The sequence below is a fragment of the Manacus candei genome, unplaced genomic scaffold (assembly GCF_025592945.1).
Source record: "Manacus candei isolate 608988 ecotype Guabito, Panama unplaced genomic scaffold, ASM2559294v1 h1tg000002l, whole genome shotgun sequence".
Taxonomy (NCBI): domain Eukaryota; kingdom Metazoa; phylum Chordata; class Aves; order Passeriformes; family Pipridae; genus Manacus; species Manacus candei.
In genome coordinates, this window is record NW_026138050.1 from 5,133,364 (window position 1) to 5,148,469 (window position 15,106).

General features: G+C 43.5%; 1 protein-coding gene across 3 annotated transcripts in view; it reads left to right on the forward strand.

Annotated features, from left to right (window-relative positions):
• MAD1L1 (mitotic arrest deficient 1 like 1) overlaps positions 1-15,106 on the forward strand; it is a 352,477-nt gene that overhangs the window by 248,789 nt on the left and 88,582 nt on the right. For all 3 annotated transcript variants that reach the window (XM_051777190.1, XM_051777198.1, XM_051777211.1), the window contains one exon: positions 13,299-13,489. In XM_051777190.1, coding sequence (XP_051633150.1) covers positions 13,299-13,489 — 191 coding nt within the window. The remainder of the gene's footprint in view (positions 1-13,298; positions 13,490-15,106) is intronic.

Sequence of the window (15,106 nt, forward strand, 5' to 3'; positions counted from 1 at the left end):
TCATTTTTCACTTAGGGAATTACCTAATCTTACAAGAGACTCTAGGAGGAAAGATTCATTTATTCTTTGTCTCATTCAGCCCCAGGCAAGCCTGAAGATGCTCTGCCTCATCCAGTTCTGCTTTTTTAACTGATTCTGTTAATGGAGCTTAAAGATTTTCTTCTTCTGGATAAAAAGGGTTAATCTTTCTCGTTCCCACTCACCCTTCTCCTCCTCTTTTTCTGGAGAGTTCTTTTTTTGGCCGGCTCTGGCTGTTTCTATCTTCTTCCCCCCCTAATCTGCCACTATCTGAAGAATTCATTACATTTCAAATCAGAGGCCTTGCTGCATACATTAGCAGGTTTTAATAGACTTGCCACGACTCAAAAAGGAGGAAAAAAAGAGAGAAGATTTAAAACTCTTGTCTTGCCGAAAGCAGACAGATTGACTCAAAAATGACTCAGTCAATAAAAGATGAGTTTTGAAAAGGCTTCCCTCCACTCAAAGGGAGCTCGTATTCCAGCGAATTAGGTTTTTCTAAGCCCACTGTCAGAAATTAATAATACATACAGCATGTAAAATGGATTTAGCCCTCTACAGCCTTATACAAACATATCTTTGACTTGCTAAATGTGACATGACTACCAGGATTTTCCAGCCTTTATCCCGGGAGTTTGTCATCTCTCTGCAGAATGGTGACCTCAGTGGAATTTTTAAGCACATAAAAAAAAATAAATTGCTAAATGAGATTTTAATTAAGAATGTGTTTCTACTTCCCTCGCCCTTTTTCTCCACCCAAACTCCATCAGAGCATTTTATTATTATTTGCAGTCAAAATTATGCCGAAAGCTCTAGTTTAAACTCTCAAGCTATTGAGTCCCTTTGCTTGACTCTTTCAGTGGCCTTCCTTTGAAGAAAGATGCTGAGCCTTCTGCAGAATCTTTCCTTTGGGTATGTTTTTTTTATAGGCCAGTAAAATATCTTTGTTAGAAAAAAGAAAGGCTTCTTTTGTGATTTGAGGTCTTCCCAGCTGGTCCTGCTTACCTAGTTTAAGGTAATTTGAACATGCACATGTGAAACCAGTCACCACCCCTGTTTGTTCCTCCACATCAGCTGAAAAGAATTAAAAGTGGTACTAATTTTATCCTCCTTGATGATTAGGCTAGATCTTTCATTTAAACTGCCCTTTTTCTGCATTTGGACAGAGCTCTAAGAATCCATGGAAGGTGTTGTCTTTAGCAGGTAGGTCCATACAGCCTTCTGGGTGGCTGTGGGCTGATTGCATTTGTCCATCTCTGTCTTCTCATTCTTCCAAATCCCACTTTTTTTGTTAGATATCAGAGTGCTTGACTCCTTGAAATCTTTTCTGCATCCTCTCTGAACTCTTTTTCCTTCACCTTTATTATTACTTACTACGAATTACCCTTTTAAGTTAACTTTTCTGAGTTGCTTCATGTCCTCATCTCCTCAAGGACCTATTCTGTCCTTGGTTGTATTATTCTAGATATTGGTTTTCTGTTTGTGGAATGTCCTATATGAATGTATGGCAGTAACATGCTGTCTGACTCAGGACAGTATCTCCTAGATGATACAGAGAAACTTTTAAAAATGTCAGTGAAGAAAAGAACACGTTAAAGTGCTTCATTTTGGACCATTATGTGCTCTATGGATGTTTCTCAGGCCTGAAACAGGCAGAGCTCATAATTTTTTTAATATGTTTATAGGTTGTATGAAAAGGATGAGCTTAGAGTTGTTGACAGTATGCACCCAAAAAGTGCAGCAATAGTTTTTTTCTTTCCTACTATTGTAGACAGGAGACTTGCTCAGGGGTTTTTGTGCTTCTCTGGCTCTAGAGTGGAGATCTCTAATCACTGCTGTTTAGAAGAATTTCCATCAAAGTCACAAGAAGCATTTTTTCACAGAGCTGAAGGTAATGAGCTGGTTCAGCACTAGCAAAATATTTCACTTGGTAAGAAATTTCTACTTTTATCTCCAAGGCCAGACTCTTGGTGTTCTCTGTTGTTGGTTTGGACTTTTTGTTTGTTTTTTTTTTAATATAAATTTGTCATCCCAAGGTTATGATCCTGTTTTCTTGGGTGTGATTTCCAGTCAGCATATGGAATTAGTAGCTCCTGGCACATCGGTTTATAGGATTTAATTCTCCCAAACTCTCCTAGGCCAGGTTGGATGGGGCCCTGAGCATCCTGATCCAGTGAGTGACATCCCTGCCCATGGCAGGGGAGTTGGAACAAAGTGATCTTTAAAGTCCCTTCCAATCCAAACTATTCTATGAATCTGTGTAACTAGAAATGGCCTGAGCTCAAAGGGCAGCCAGTAGAACATCACTTTCTCCACTACTAATTTCCCCACTGAAGAAGAAATTTGTGCAACTGGATCCCTTGGTCCTTCTTGCACAGGCACAGACCCTACTTACTCATTCCTGTCCAAGAGCCATGAGTAATTGCTTACTTGGAATTAGAGGGGACTTCTGCTCTTTGTCCCTCTTCACTCACGGCATTAGCCAAGCAAATGCTGCTTCCTGAGTCATGAGATACAACCAGGAATTATGCGACAATCCCAGGAAGAGAGCAAGACTTGTCTGTCTTGCATTTGTTTAGTCCTTGGTGTTTAAAATTCTTGGAAAAATCAAATATACAAGACCTAGAAATCAGCTGGATTTTTGCAGCTTGAAGAGATGCCTAAGTCATTCTTCCTTAGGGTCTTTCATTCATAACATACCAGGATAAGTCTCCAAAGTTAATGTCCTGTCAGCTTGACTCATAATCCGGAGCTTTTAGATCTCTCTTGAAGATGTGCTCCTAATGCTGGTATAGAGATGAACAAAACTGAAGGGAACAAGCTTGATTTGTCCTCTAGTTTTGTGTTTGTTTACAGTTTAGTTCACTTTTTAATCTGTTCCATGTTCTCTTGACTTGAAAAAGGATTTTTCTTGGTGAATATTATGTCACTTGAGATTCCAGCTGCTGTGCTGGGACATAACCACCCAATAATCTCCTTGGGAATAATTGCTAGTGTCTTTTCAGATAATTTTTGTGAAAGGTGACAAACTGCTCTCCACAGTGAGATGTTAATAACACAGAGATGCCCTTTGTTTGGAATCTGGTGCAGAAATTACCCCATGCAGTTGTTGGAAAGTCAGAGTTGTGATGGTTAGGAAGCGAGGAATGGATCCATTCATTTGCATATAATTCCAGGCCTCCTGTGTCATCTGTTGTGCAAACCATACAATTTCTGTCACGGTGGGGAACGTGCGCTCATAATGCAGAGGGACAGGAACGTGGGCTCGCTCTCAGCCTGGGTCAGGGTTAAAGAGATGTCATCTATTTAAAAGGAGGAAAAGGTGGTCTGCAGGAACTACGTGGAGAGAAACAGCCATGGATATTTAACGAATCCAAGTTATTAGACCAGCTCAGGGCAGACTCTGCATCCTGATGCCCCCTCTGAGTAGGCATCAGAAAAAGGGAGGAATCTGTGTCCATCCAGGGGTGTATAGAGCTGAACTTTGTCTGTGTTTGCCCTGAATCACAAGTGAGACTTACTGCACATTTTTTTTGTAGTCAGAGACTACTCAAGTGTCCTTTTGCCAGCCAGAGACACTGCAGCTCTCTGAGGTGGACATCTTTCTCTATGACACTGAAATTAAACTCTTAAAGACTCTTAAAGACTCTTTAAACTGCAGCTGTTGGCTTTCTAGCATGTTCCCAGTGTAGGTTTCTCAACTTTTTTCATAAAAAGATGATGTTTTTTTGAAAACAAATGTCTCAGGTATCTGTATTGTCTTGTGATTTAGAGTCAGAGAGGTCCATAAATACTTGTTTTATCTTTTTTGTTCTTCCTTCTGTCTCTCTCCAGCTAGCTAGAAAGTCTCTCTGAGTAGCCAGTCATTCCCAGTGATGAACTTAACTAGAGCCTTAGTGCCCATCTTCCAAAATTTCTAATAAAATTGCATCAATATTTAATACCCAGTTATTAAATATTTAAAAATTTAAAACGGAACTGGCTTGGAAGTTAGCACGTGATGAATAATTCAGGATCAGGAGAGGAGACTTGGCATTTGGGCTGAGACAGATGTTACCTTTCCTATCTCCCTGCCCAGAGATGATTTTGGTGTCCTCCAGTCTTGGCACAGTTTGTGGACATTACTTGGTGACATCAAGCCTGTACCTCTTGCCCAAGAGCACCAGCACAAGGTTAAGGGAAATAACCCTCCCTATCCATAATAACTCTTCAGACTCCTGCGATGGAAATATAACCTCCAGAAGCTGGAATAATGTGATTGAAAGCCTGGTTATCCAGGAGATGGCTCTGTTTCCAAACATCTTTCATGCTCCAGGGAAAAAAGTTTGCTTGTCTTTGTGTAACATTCCAGCAGTTCTGTTGTTTGAAAGCCCCTTTCCCCCTCTTGCTGTGCTGCTGCTCCACACTGAAACAGTGTTTTGTTCCGCTCCAGCACGATCATCTTTAAAAGATTGTTTTCATAAAGTGGACATCAGAAAATGAAGTAGAACGTGAAAAATACACCAATAAAAATAGGGCAGAACCTGCTCTCCTATGAGAGGAGGTCCAGGGCACTTGTAAGAGCACTCAGAGGAAACATCTGGTGTGATTCTCGAGCAGAGTAAGTGCCTTTGGGTCCTGCTGCAGGAGAACAAAGAGCAGGGAGAAGGATTTGGGGAAGGTTTGATTAGTTGGCACCCAGAGTGCGTTCAGGGCAAGAGCAATGCATTTGCAGTGCCAACACTTCAAAACATTATTAAGGGGATAAACAGGGAGGGGAAAAAAGGATTGAATAGAAGGAGCGAGTGGAGGCTTTTTAGAGCGTAATTTCCTTTGGAACAAAAGCCCTAAACCAAACTCCACAATCTTCTCCCATTAAAAACACAAACAGGGTGGCGTGCTGCAGAGCCTTGCTTTAATCTGTTGCAGTGCCACTGTGTCTCCATCCCAGCTGGCTGTGCATTTCCCTGGCCATGCCCTGCAGCCCAGCCCCGTGCTGCGCACAGCGACCGCGGTCCATTAGCGAACAGCCGAACGGGCAGGCTGACCTTTCACAGAGCTGCCTCACCTCAGGGGCAAGGCACAGGGCTGTGTGACCAAGAAATGAGTTCTGAAGTTGGGAATGGGATTATAATGACCATGAAGACCAGGCAGTTCATGGGTAGAAGGGGTTTAATTCAATGCCCGGTGTGGGCTTATGGTCCAAATTGTTGGGGAGTCCGCAGGACTTAGAGTTTGCTCTGTGCATCCCAAATCAGAGCTAAAGGGCGCCTACATGATGCCCTGTCCCATCTCAGCATCTGTCTTACACCACGTAGTTATTTGATAAGTTACTTTAGAAATGAGAAGAACCTCACTAGGTGTTTGTTAGTTCTATATTTAGATCTGTCTGCCTGCAAAGCTGCAACATCTTTGTGTCATGAGCACAGCCTTTGCAGTGCAGGGAACAGAGGGAGACAAGGCACTGTAAGTAACATAATCTTGGACGCTGTCACTGAGTCAAAACAGCATTTTAATGAGTCTCAGCATCAGAATTTGAGTATAGAAAGTTCCTGGAGTAAGAGCAGAATGGCTTTGCTCCTAGGAAGGCTTGAAATCAGCTCTTGCCAGTGGTGGAAAGCTTCTGTTCGCAGCCTCGGTGAACATCATTAGCTAATAAACTGTGAAGCACTCTCTAATGCATGATTGAATATTGTCCACCCTGTGCTGTGAATGACTATAACTCCTGCAGAAAATCTTCACTGAGAGAGGGAACAAAGAACTATTTCTGGAGCAGTTTTTCTGTGTTTGTTTTAATAGCAGATGTTGGGTGCTGTTTCAGAGGTTTAAATGGCATCTAGTGTTTTGGGGTAGTGGTAATAGTAGTGCTGTGCCAATGGAAACAAAATAATGGGCAGAGTGCAGGGGAGGTGATCAGGCAGGGGATAAAATTGTCTATTAGATGCTTCTGCAGATCACCCCATGTAATTAACAATGCATATTATATATGTTAATTATATAGTTCCTAGGATTAATTCTTTCATTAGACACTTGAGTGGTTTCAAACCACTCTTTTTCTTGGAAGCAGCTTAGTGGAGAAGTGATTCTCCTTCCTCTGACAAGTGATACAAGTTATGCCCCTGTTTTTGCCAGCAGACTTCCCTGAACTACAGCCCGTGAAAAGTCCCTTTGACTTTTTTTTTAATAACTCCAAAATGGATTACCTGGAAACCAGGTAGCCTGGAAGACTTATACCTGATATTTGCTGGCTACTTCTAGAAGCAGAAGTTAAGTACTTTCCTGTAAACTGAAGTGACACAGTATATTTTTATTTTTAAGGTGAGGCTATTTTTTGCATCTGAAGTTAATGACTTGCTCCAGCTCTGGCTGACATCACTTTGTTCTGGGAAGTGCTGTTGGTCTATAAATGCCATATGGAAGGGAAATGTGGCTAGAAGACTTTAATCATCATTTGAGGGGTGAAGAGAGATGTCTTCCTGCTTGGGTCACAATTTATGACCAGTGTGACAACCCTAATTTGCAAACTGTTTGTGCCATATCATGCTAATTGATGAAGTCCATCTTGGACAATAAATAGTTCTCCTGAGGTTAATTTATCCTGTGTCTGGGGTGTGTGTTGCCATCCTCACTGAGTTCTGTATTGCTTGCAAACAGGCTGTTCACATCATTTAAGCCAGAGATTTTAGAGATACCCAAGGGTCTCTTCACACAACACTGTGCTGCCTCCACAAGTGAACATGCTGCAGGGGCGACTGAGGAGCTGGGCTGGCCTTTTGAAAGCCCACTTGTTTTTTTTCTGCCTTCCCCCACTCTGAAACAGCTCTGCCAACAAGGACAGAGAAAGCTCCAAGCAGTGCCCATGCTGGGATCCCCTGAGGGAGGCTTTTCCTCAGTGGTGGTTCATCTGCCAAGGCTGAATCCTGTACATTGGCCAACTTCAGATGTGCTTGTGAGTTTTGAAGCCTTGTGTTGTAATCTCATTGTTATCAAAAGAAACAAAGTAACACTTTACTTGATCCTAATCTGCATTTTATGTGAGTGTAGGTACTGCAAGAGACAGTTCGTGCTTTTCCATAGCCTCCTCTCTCTGGTCCTCAGCGTCCTGCTGCTTTCATCTTACCCTTGTGGTGTCTTCTGCCACTTTATGCAGGTTATCTGAGGATAAAGGTTAATTATGGTCTTCTTTCCAAGAAGTGGTACCCTTGTAAAGGTACTTGGGTCGTCTGAAATGGGGCCTTCAGCCAACCATCTTCAGTGAAGAGAAGCATCTGGGAAATTGTTTTTAGTGGAGAGTTCTTGGGCAGTGCAAGAGCCGCAGCTGGTCATGGTGGTGGAAACCTTTGGCTGTGCTGTGCTGCCTTTGAAAACTCTCCCCTGAGCTGCTGGAAGGGCAAGCTGGTGGCTGGAGGAGGGGGCTGGGAGGTGCACTGAACCATATGGTACATACACGGTTTAAAAATAAACCGATGTTGACTGATCAAATAAATACCACTTAGGTTTCAAATTGAACAGCCAGTGCAGTCTGTTGAATATAAAGCTGTTTTTACCTTCAAGAAAAGTTATAATTCATGGTTGTAATGTCACAAATTGCAAGTTTTGCAGAGAGCAGTGTGAGGCTGCCAGACTGTAAGGTCGAGCAGGGGTGGTGTGGGGCTGCCATGCCGGCCCGGTTGTGTGGTCCCACTCCCCCAGGGCATAAAACACACCTATAAAATCTAGCAAAGCGAGTTTTATTTCTCAAAGGCAATGGTCATAAACTTGCCTACATCAGAAAATGCTCAGCACTTCTCCTATTAGCCTTTATTTAACACGATACAATTTATTTTTATGTTGTGCCCTTCACAGAATATCACAGAACTCTTTTCAGACACTGCTCCTCGTAAAACTGAGGCTGGCAAAGAAAATTTCAGCTCAGGCTTTGAGCAGAGAAATGACTGGAAGGATCCCAGCTGCAGGGGGGGCTGTGTTAGGGTTGCAGAGAGTCAGGTGGGAAGGACAGACCTGCAGTAGGATGCTGTAATTCAGTCTCAGTTTGAGGGTTAAGGTGGGGGTGATTTATGGGAGACATTGCATGGCAACAGCTGGTGTAGGTGGGGGAGAATGAGGGTAATTGTGGCCTTGCTGCTTGGAACCAAGAAAATACAGTTTCCTCTTCCCATCGTGGACCTTGTGTGAAGCAGGTGGTTCTGGCATCCTTTCTGTAGGCAGGAAACAAAATCTAAGCAGTCTCTTGTTTAAATACAGCATGGTTGGTTAAAATGCAGTATCCTCCATGGCACTATCGGATGGCATCTGTCTTGAGTATCCTGGCAGGGTCTGCAGGGACAGGAAATCAAGTGTAAATACTTTATCCTGTGTGTGTTGGAGTGAGTGACCCCTAAGCATGTCACTGAGGGAAAGTAACCTTTAATGGAGAGTTAAAAAGGACTGAAGGCTTTTCTGAGAGAGAGATATATTAGCTGGGATCGCAACTGAATTAATGCAGCTACATGGCTTGTGGCGTCTTTGAGGATGGGCAGAACAAATTTGTATTTTCCTGGAAAAGACTAGTGGTGTATTTAATTTCATGCCACTTTTGGCATGCTGAGAGCCATATTGTTTCCTCCTCTTTCCCTGGGGAAAAGGTTAAGCATGAATTTGGTTTTCTTTGGTGTAGAGACTGCTATTGTTATTGATTGACCCAGCTGAACTTGGAGCAAGAGCCAAAGCTGTGGTATTTCCAAGCAGCTGTGAACAGTTTCAGATGTGAGGAGTGTCAAAGCAATGAAATAAAAAGCAGTGACATTTTCAATATGAAATCAGAAAAGCCCAACTCATATTTTATTTATTTATCCAAAATAGTTTGAATTATTCATTTAAGTCGATATAAGTATGTGAAAATCCAAGATGTTTCAAGAAACAACATCATTAGGGGGAAGGTAATAATTTGGCAATATTAATTTTGTAACAGCTTAATGATTTTTTTTTCAGTGAGGATATTTTTTCCACATCAAACTCTTCAGGACAGGAAACTTTTTGTACATACTCTTGAGCTGAATACAAAGGAGGTGGGACAGTATTTCCATGTATTTTCCTGTTCTCTCTGTTCTCCTCCTTTTTTTTTTTTTTCAGGCAAAGTAAAGATCCAGTTGTTATTCCTGACCAAGGCATGGCCTGCCAAATCTCACACTTATATTCTCAGTTCTTATTTCTTTCATTAACTTGGAGATGCTTTGGCATCCCTTCTCTGGGGTGAAGGATGTTTGTGGTGTAACTTTCCCCATCCATGGCCTCTGCAACTTCTCTCACCTGTTTTGTGCAAGTGTAACAAGGTCTAAGACAGAAACTCAAATGGGTTCTCTAAATACAGAGATTCTAGTTTTCAAATGCTGTCTTGTAAAGATATCATTCAGTCCAACTCTCCAAATGTTGTGAAAGATCTGGAAGGATCAAGATGTTCAAGATTCTGTAGATGGAGATAAAATGTGTGGAAACATTAATGCTGTCACCAGAACCCTGCTCTGCTAATGCACCTGACCCACCCTGAAAGGATCTTCCTGTGTTCCGTGGCCTCTATGGCTGTGCCTTAAGCACTGCTCTGAAACAGCTGAGTTGCACTCTGTGCAAATGATGACTTTTAAATCAGTTTTTCCTGACTGTGCTAGAAATTTGGCGGGAATTAGCGGTATTAGGTGAGGCTTAAGAATTAGCACCGTCACAGCTTTGAATTCAGATGCAGAGCAAACAATGAGCTGCCTCTTAGCTTAACATCTTCACTTGATGGGGGGCATATTACAAAGATTAATTACTGTCCCCAGGTCAGTGCATGTGCTGCTGTGCTGCTCTCTGGGTGCAGGGAATCTGCAGTGCCAGGTCTGTACACCGGCAGATCCATGGTGCAGAGAGGCTACACAGGTACCCAGTGCCTGAAAATAGGCATCCTGTGCCATTTTAGACACCCCAAAGTGTCTGAGACGTTGGCCTGGGTCTGGCTGGTATCATATGCAACCTGCAGGAAATCTCTTTCCTGCAGAAGCAGGTTGAAAAGGTCTGAAAAATACCCTAGGGCATCTCAAATGGGTTTGTTTCACCAGTGAGATCCCATCCAACATTTCTCAAGTCTCAGGTTACTTTCCTATCGAGTTACTCTTCATGGATCCTCCTCACAGTGTGTTTTCTTGGTTGTGTCAGCAGGGCTCTCAGTGGAAAGCAGGGGAGTAGTCACAGCCCTGAGTGCTGTCCTGAGTTAATCTGGGAATAGCCCTGAGCTGAATTGTTTCCTGGGGATAAGCACTGCAGGAGGTAGGCACCAGCAGTTGCTGTAGCTGAACTACTGAGGACTGCAGTTTAATTGGGCATAAAGGAAGAGTAATCTCTGTTTTACAGTCAGGGTTCAGTGGACCTTTCACTGGGGGCAGCTGCAGACTCAAGCATTCCTATGGTGTCCCTGTTCCTGCTTGTTTTTTCTGCTCTGTCCCTTAAGCTCAAGAAATGCTGTTGGGGAATTGCTGATGGAGCCACAGAGGGGATGACAAGGCTTTGTCCCACTCTTGGCTGGTGTTGGCACGTTTGGCTGCATCTTTAGTAACAGTTCCTGAGTTCAGCACCTTGTGCCAGTGGCTGACACAAGGCTTCTCTAACAAGGAGATAAGTTTTTCATGCAGATTAATTCCTTCAGCCAGGACAGCTGATGCAGTGATACACCAGCACTGCTGCAGACTCTGGAAAGAGGGCCAGGAGGAATGGCAGGGAGGCAGCAAAGGGCACCCTGTAGGGAGTGAAGGCTCCCTGGTCCTTCAGTTACATTGAAAAGCTGTGGATTTATTGCATAAAAGACTGATTGTAGTCGAAGCTTTTCCTTTTTCACCCGGAGGGTAGCGGAGGGAAGCAGTTGCCATCACTTAGTTACTATTGCAGAATCAGAGAGTTGTTTAACTAGGCCACTGTTGTTGGGTGGGTGATGAGGCTGCAGCCCAGCAGGTGTAAGGATGCTCCAGATGGCCCTTGGCAGTACCAAGTCTGAGAGACAAAACAGTGGAAAAGGCACTAACTCTTCATGAATAACGAAAGCTGCTCAAGGAGTTAATGAATTAGGGTGCCATCCACCTCCAAGGTTATAAAAGTTGGGAAAGGCAACCTCTGAGATGCAGTAAAAAGAGGCAGATTTACTTTTCCAAGGCTAGGCTGCATTTATTAGGAAAAAAATATCGCTGTTGGACACGGGCGATATATTAAAGGCAGTGCTGTCTCTGACAGTGACGAAATGTTATTTACCACTGCAGTGTGGTCACTGAATTTTTACTTTCGTATATAGAATTTTGTCCTTAACAGTTGCATAGCTGAATGAAAACTGTGAGAATATCGAGGTTGGATCTGCCCATTAACCTCCCAATTTCAGAGGCTGATTACTTGATTAATCAAAGACCAGACCCAGCTGAGATGATGGAGAAGGAGTTGTAACAATCCAAAGAAAGGCTGAGTTAATCAAACAGTGATGAGTTGCTATGAGTGGAAAGGTAGGTGGTCAGGAAAGACAGAACCTTTTTCAGCTTATTAGAAGGGGCTGTATGTAAGTCACAACTCTTTGGGCTTGGGAGGGTGGTTTGGATACTCTACTGACCTTACATCCCCCTGCAACTGGGCAGTTCCATCTATGGCAGTGCTTTCATGAGCAAACTGGTGATGTTCCCCACAACTGGCTTGCTCTCCTCAATGAAGCAAGATGCAGCTGGGGGGAGGCCCAGAGTAAAGGAGGTAGATTGCTTGTACATCACGTCCACAAAGCCTCTCAGGAAGGTGGAGCTGGATTAGCTGAAGGTAAGGAGCTGACCAGCGTTAACTCTCCCTGTGTGGATGCTCTCACTCAGAAGTAAAGGGACATGTAGTTCTCTTTAACCATTAAAGAGTTCCTGTCCTTGCTGGGGGATTAAGCTGAATTGGATTAAGGCCAAAGTACTTCTGAGCAGGGGCATTCTCAGTGGCATTTAAGGCACTTTAACTTAACACATTGAATTATCCTGTTGTCCCACCCAGAGCGCTGAACTAAAGCAGTTCAGGAGATTCGAGGAGACTCGTGTTCTCCTGGTGTGCCTGCAGCTGCTCAAAGGTGAATCACTGGCAAGCCCATGGCCTTGCAGTTTCCATCCTACATCCTCCCTGCACTGTGCTTGGGAGACCAATGGAAACACTTTCCAGCAAACACTGAAAAAAACTTCCAGCTCACTTGGGAAACAATATTTTAGCATGGGCTCTATAAACCCCAGCCAAACACCTTCCTCATACTCCAGCAGTCACCTTGCACTGAAGTTCCTGCTATCGTGCTGCTGGACCTGAACTAGCTGAACTAAAGACATAGGGGCTACAAATGCTGCAATTATGTCTCTGGTCACAGCACAGACAAAGCCTTAAAGCTCTGAATGACAAAGAGGTATTCGAGTGAGGAAGTCTATTTGTTTCCTGTTAGAAAGAGTTGGGATTTTTTCTAACCCTGGACTGCAGTGTTGATAAAACAGGCTGACTTGGGAGACATCTCTAGTGTATATTAAAGTAAAACCAATCTCTATAATTAATGGGATGATAAATCGAGGTTTAATTACTCAGAAGGCACCTTGGGTGAAAGATTCATGGTAATTGTTGTGTATCCTCTTGAAGGATTCACGGCACTGGCAGCTCCCTTTGTAGCAATAAAACACAGGGTGAGTGGCAGGCAGTCTCCCAGGACTTCTCTGCTAGGGACTAGTCCAGTTAAGGTAGCAAATGCAAAGAGGCAGTGGTACTCTCCAGGCTTTTTATCACAATAAAAGCCCCTTCCCGAACCTTGAGGGATTCCTAAGCAGTGTGTCAGTTTGAGATCTAAGCACTTACCGTCAAATCAAGAGTCCATTGGAGGAGATGTCCCTTGTAGGCAGCTTCCTCCTGCTGCAGCCATGTGGAGGCGCATTTCCTACCATTTTTCCACTTGATTGCTTCACGTAGCACAACACCCTTGTCCTGGGTTCTCTACAGAATATAAGATGTGTGCACGTGGGGAAATGGATGCTATAGCTTTGAATTTTGTAATGTTGTTAAAAGATGGGCTGAGCAAAAGAAAAATCCATCTCACCGAGACATGGCTGTTTTCCTTATTCTCCACTTTACTGTCCTTTGGTCTGCTGGGGCCAGGACGAGAGGAATCTAGCTTGCCTGCTTCTTTACTCTGCCTGCTTAATTCACTTTTTAATTAACCTTTTCAATCCACTTAGTTTGGCTAGCACTGTAAATACAGCACGAGGGCTCTGTGCCGATGACATATACAAGAAAGCACGTTTTCTTCCCCTACACAGAGCTGAAGAAGCAAGTGGAAAGCGCAGAACTGAAAAACCAGCGCCTGAAAGAACTTTTCCAGACCAAGATCCAGGAGTTCCGCAAGGTGTGCTACACACTCACGGGGTACCAGATCGACATCACCATGGAGAACCAGTATCGACTCAGCTCCATCTATGCCGAGCACCAAGGGGACTGCCTGCTTTTTAAGGTAGGTCTGCACACCCCTGGCTGCACCTGCTTCCTTGAGTTCGTGGTTTTCAAGGTGCCAGTTTGTATTTGCTCCTTCTCAGTGCTTAGACTGGGAAGTCACTGCCCCGTGGTATGTGCGGAGTGTTCCTTGTGAGGGAAGCAAGGATCCTTTCTTCTATTAAAAAATGAAAGGTTTGACATCTGGTCTCCCACTTATATATCAAAGTCTGGATAAAGAGAAGAGACTATATATGCATAATACCTAGGGCATTTGGCCTTGCACTTCACCTTTTTATAGTACCGGTTATATGCCGCAGTAATAAAACCGTATGTAACCATCAAGGTTTCCTCCTTACTTCACTATAAGATATATGTCCCTACATTTTTTTTGCTATCCTCTAACTTGTTTGCCTGTCATCATCTTGTCTTTATGTAAATTGGAATCCCTTTTGAGCAGCAACTCATCCTGGTGTGTGTGAAGTGCCATTTATGTGAACATCACAGATGAGCAGCAATAACAGTCTGTCTTCTCTCAGTTGGGTACTGTTATTGGCCTGGCTAGGTGGGCTGCTGTTGGATTGTGGCTTGATATAGGTGCTGTTTTTCTTCTGTGTTACCTTCCAGCAGCACAGTTGAGCTGATGTGTTAGAGAGCTGAGGTGTGACATTAGAGTCACGAAGCTGTTAAGTTCCACCTTTACACTGGTTCAAGTATCAACAGCACAAGTTTGCAGGTCAGCAGGAGAACTTTCTTCTTGGTGGCAAACACAACTGCAAACAAACTCCCACTGATCCCCCTTCAAGTCTCCTTTAAGAGAAGGAAGAGGGTTTTGGAGGTGTTCAGTATAAGAGGGAACTCAACAAGCAGGAAATGGGAAAGTTTTGTTTCTAGGCTGTGTGCCACATGTGGACTGCTGCAGGATTGTTTCTCTAGATAGCAGGACTAATGCTTTCCTGTTCTGCAACTTTAGTGCCTCAGGGAAAAAAAAAGAAAACCAACAAATAAAGCAAGTGAGGATATGTATAAGACAGCACCTAGGATCCTTAGTAAAACTAGGAAAATATCCCCAAAACAGTTGTATTGCTTGGCCTTATGAGGCTTCTAGACTAAGGCAAATGGCAGCAACAAAAGAAAGCTCAGTGCCCAGGGAGGAGGATAATGCTGTTGGATTTAAGGTGCTGCCCTTGAATCCTGAAAACAGTTCTCTGTTGGGATGGTGCAATGCTGCTCTAACACCTCCAGAGACCTGTGCTCACAACTGTGGTGTTAAATGCTTAGTGCATGAAACTTCAGCAGACTCCTGGAGATGTCTGTTGGATGCCATGGCCAGACAGTACAAGTTGCAGTTCTTTGTGTGCTGTAGGAGAGATGGCATGCTTGGAGAAAGTTTAGAAAATGCAAGAAAATTGTGTACTGGCCACATGAACAAGAACTGTCTGGCAGCTCAGGAACTTGTCTCCAGTAGGACCAAACTCTCCTTCATGGCATAACAATGTAAATAATTTATATGCAGAAGAGTGGATAATAAAGTACAGATTCCTCTTGCTTTCTCTTCTTCACTGGAGTCTTTATTCCCAAGTATGTCCTGAGGATGAAGGTGAGTGTCACCAGGTAGAGCAGATCTCACATTTCCCAG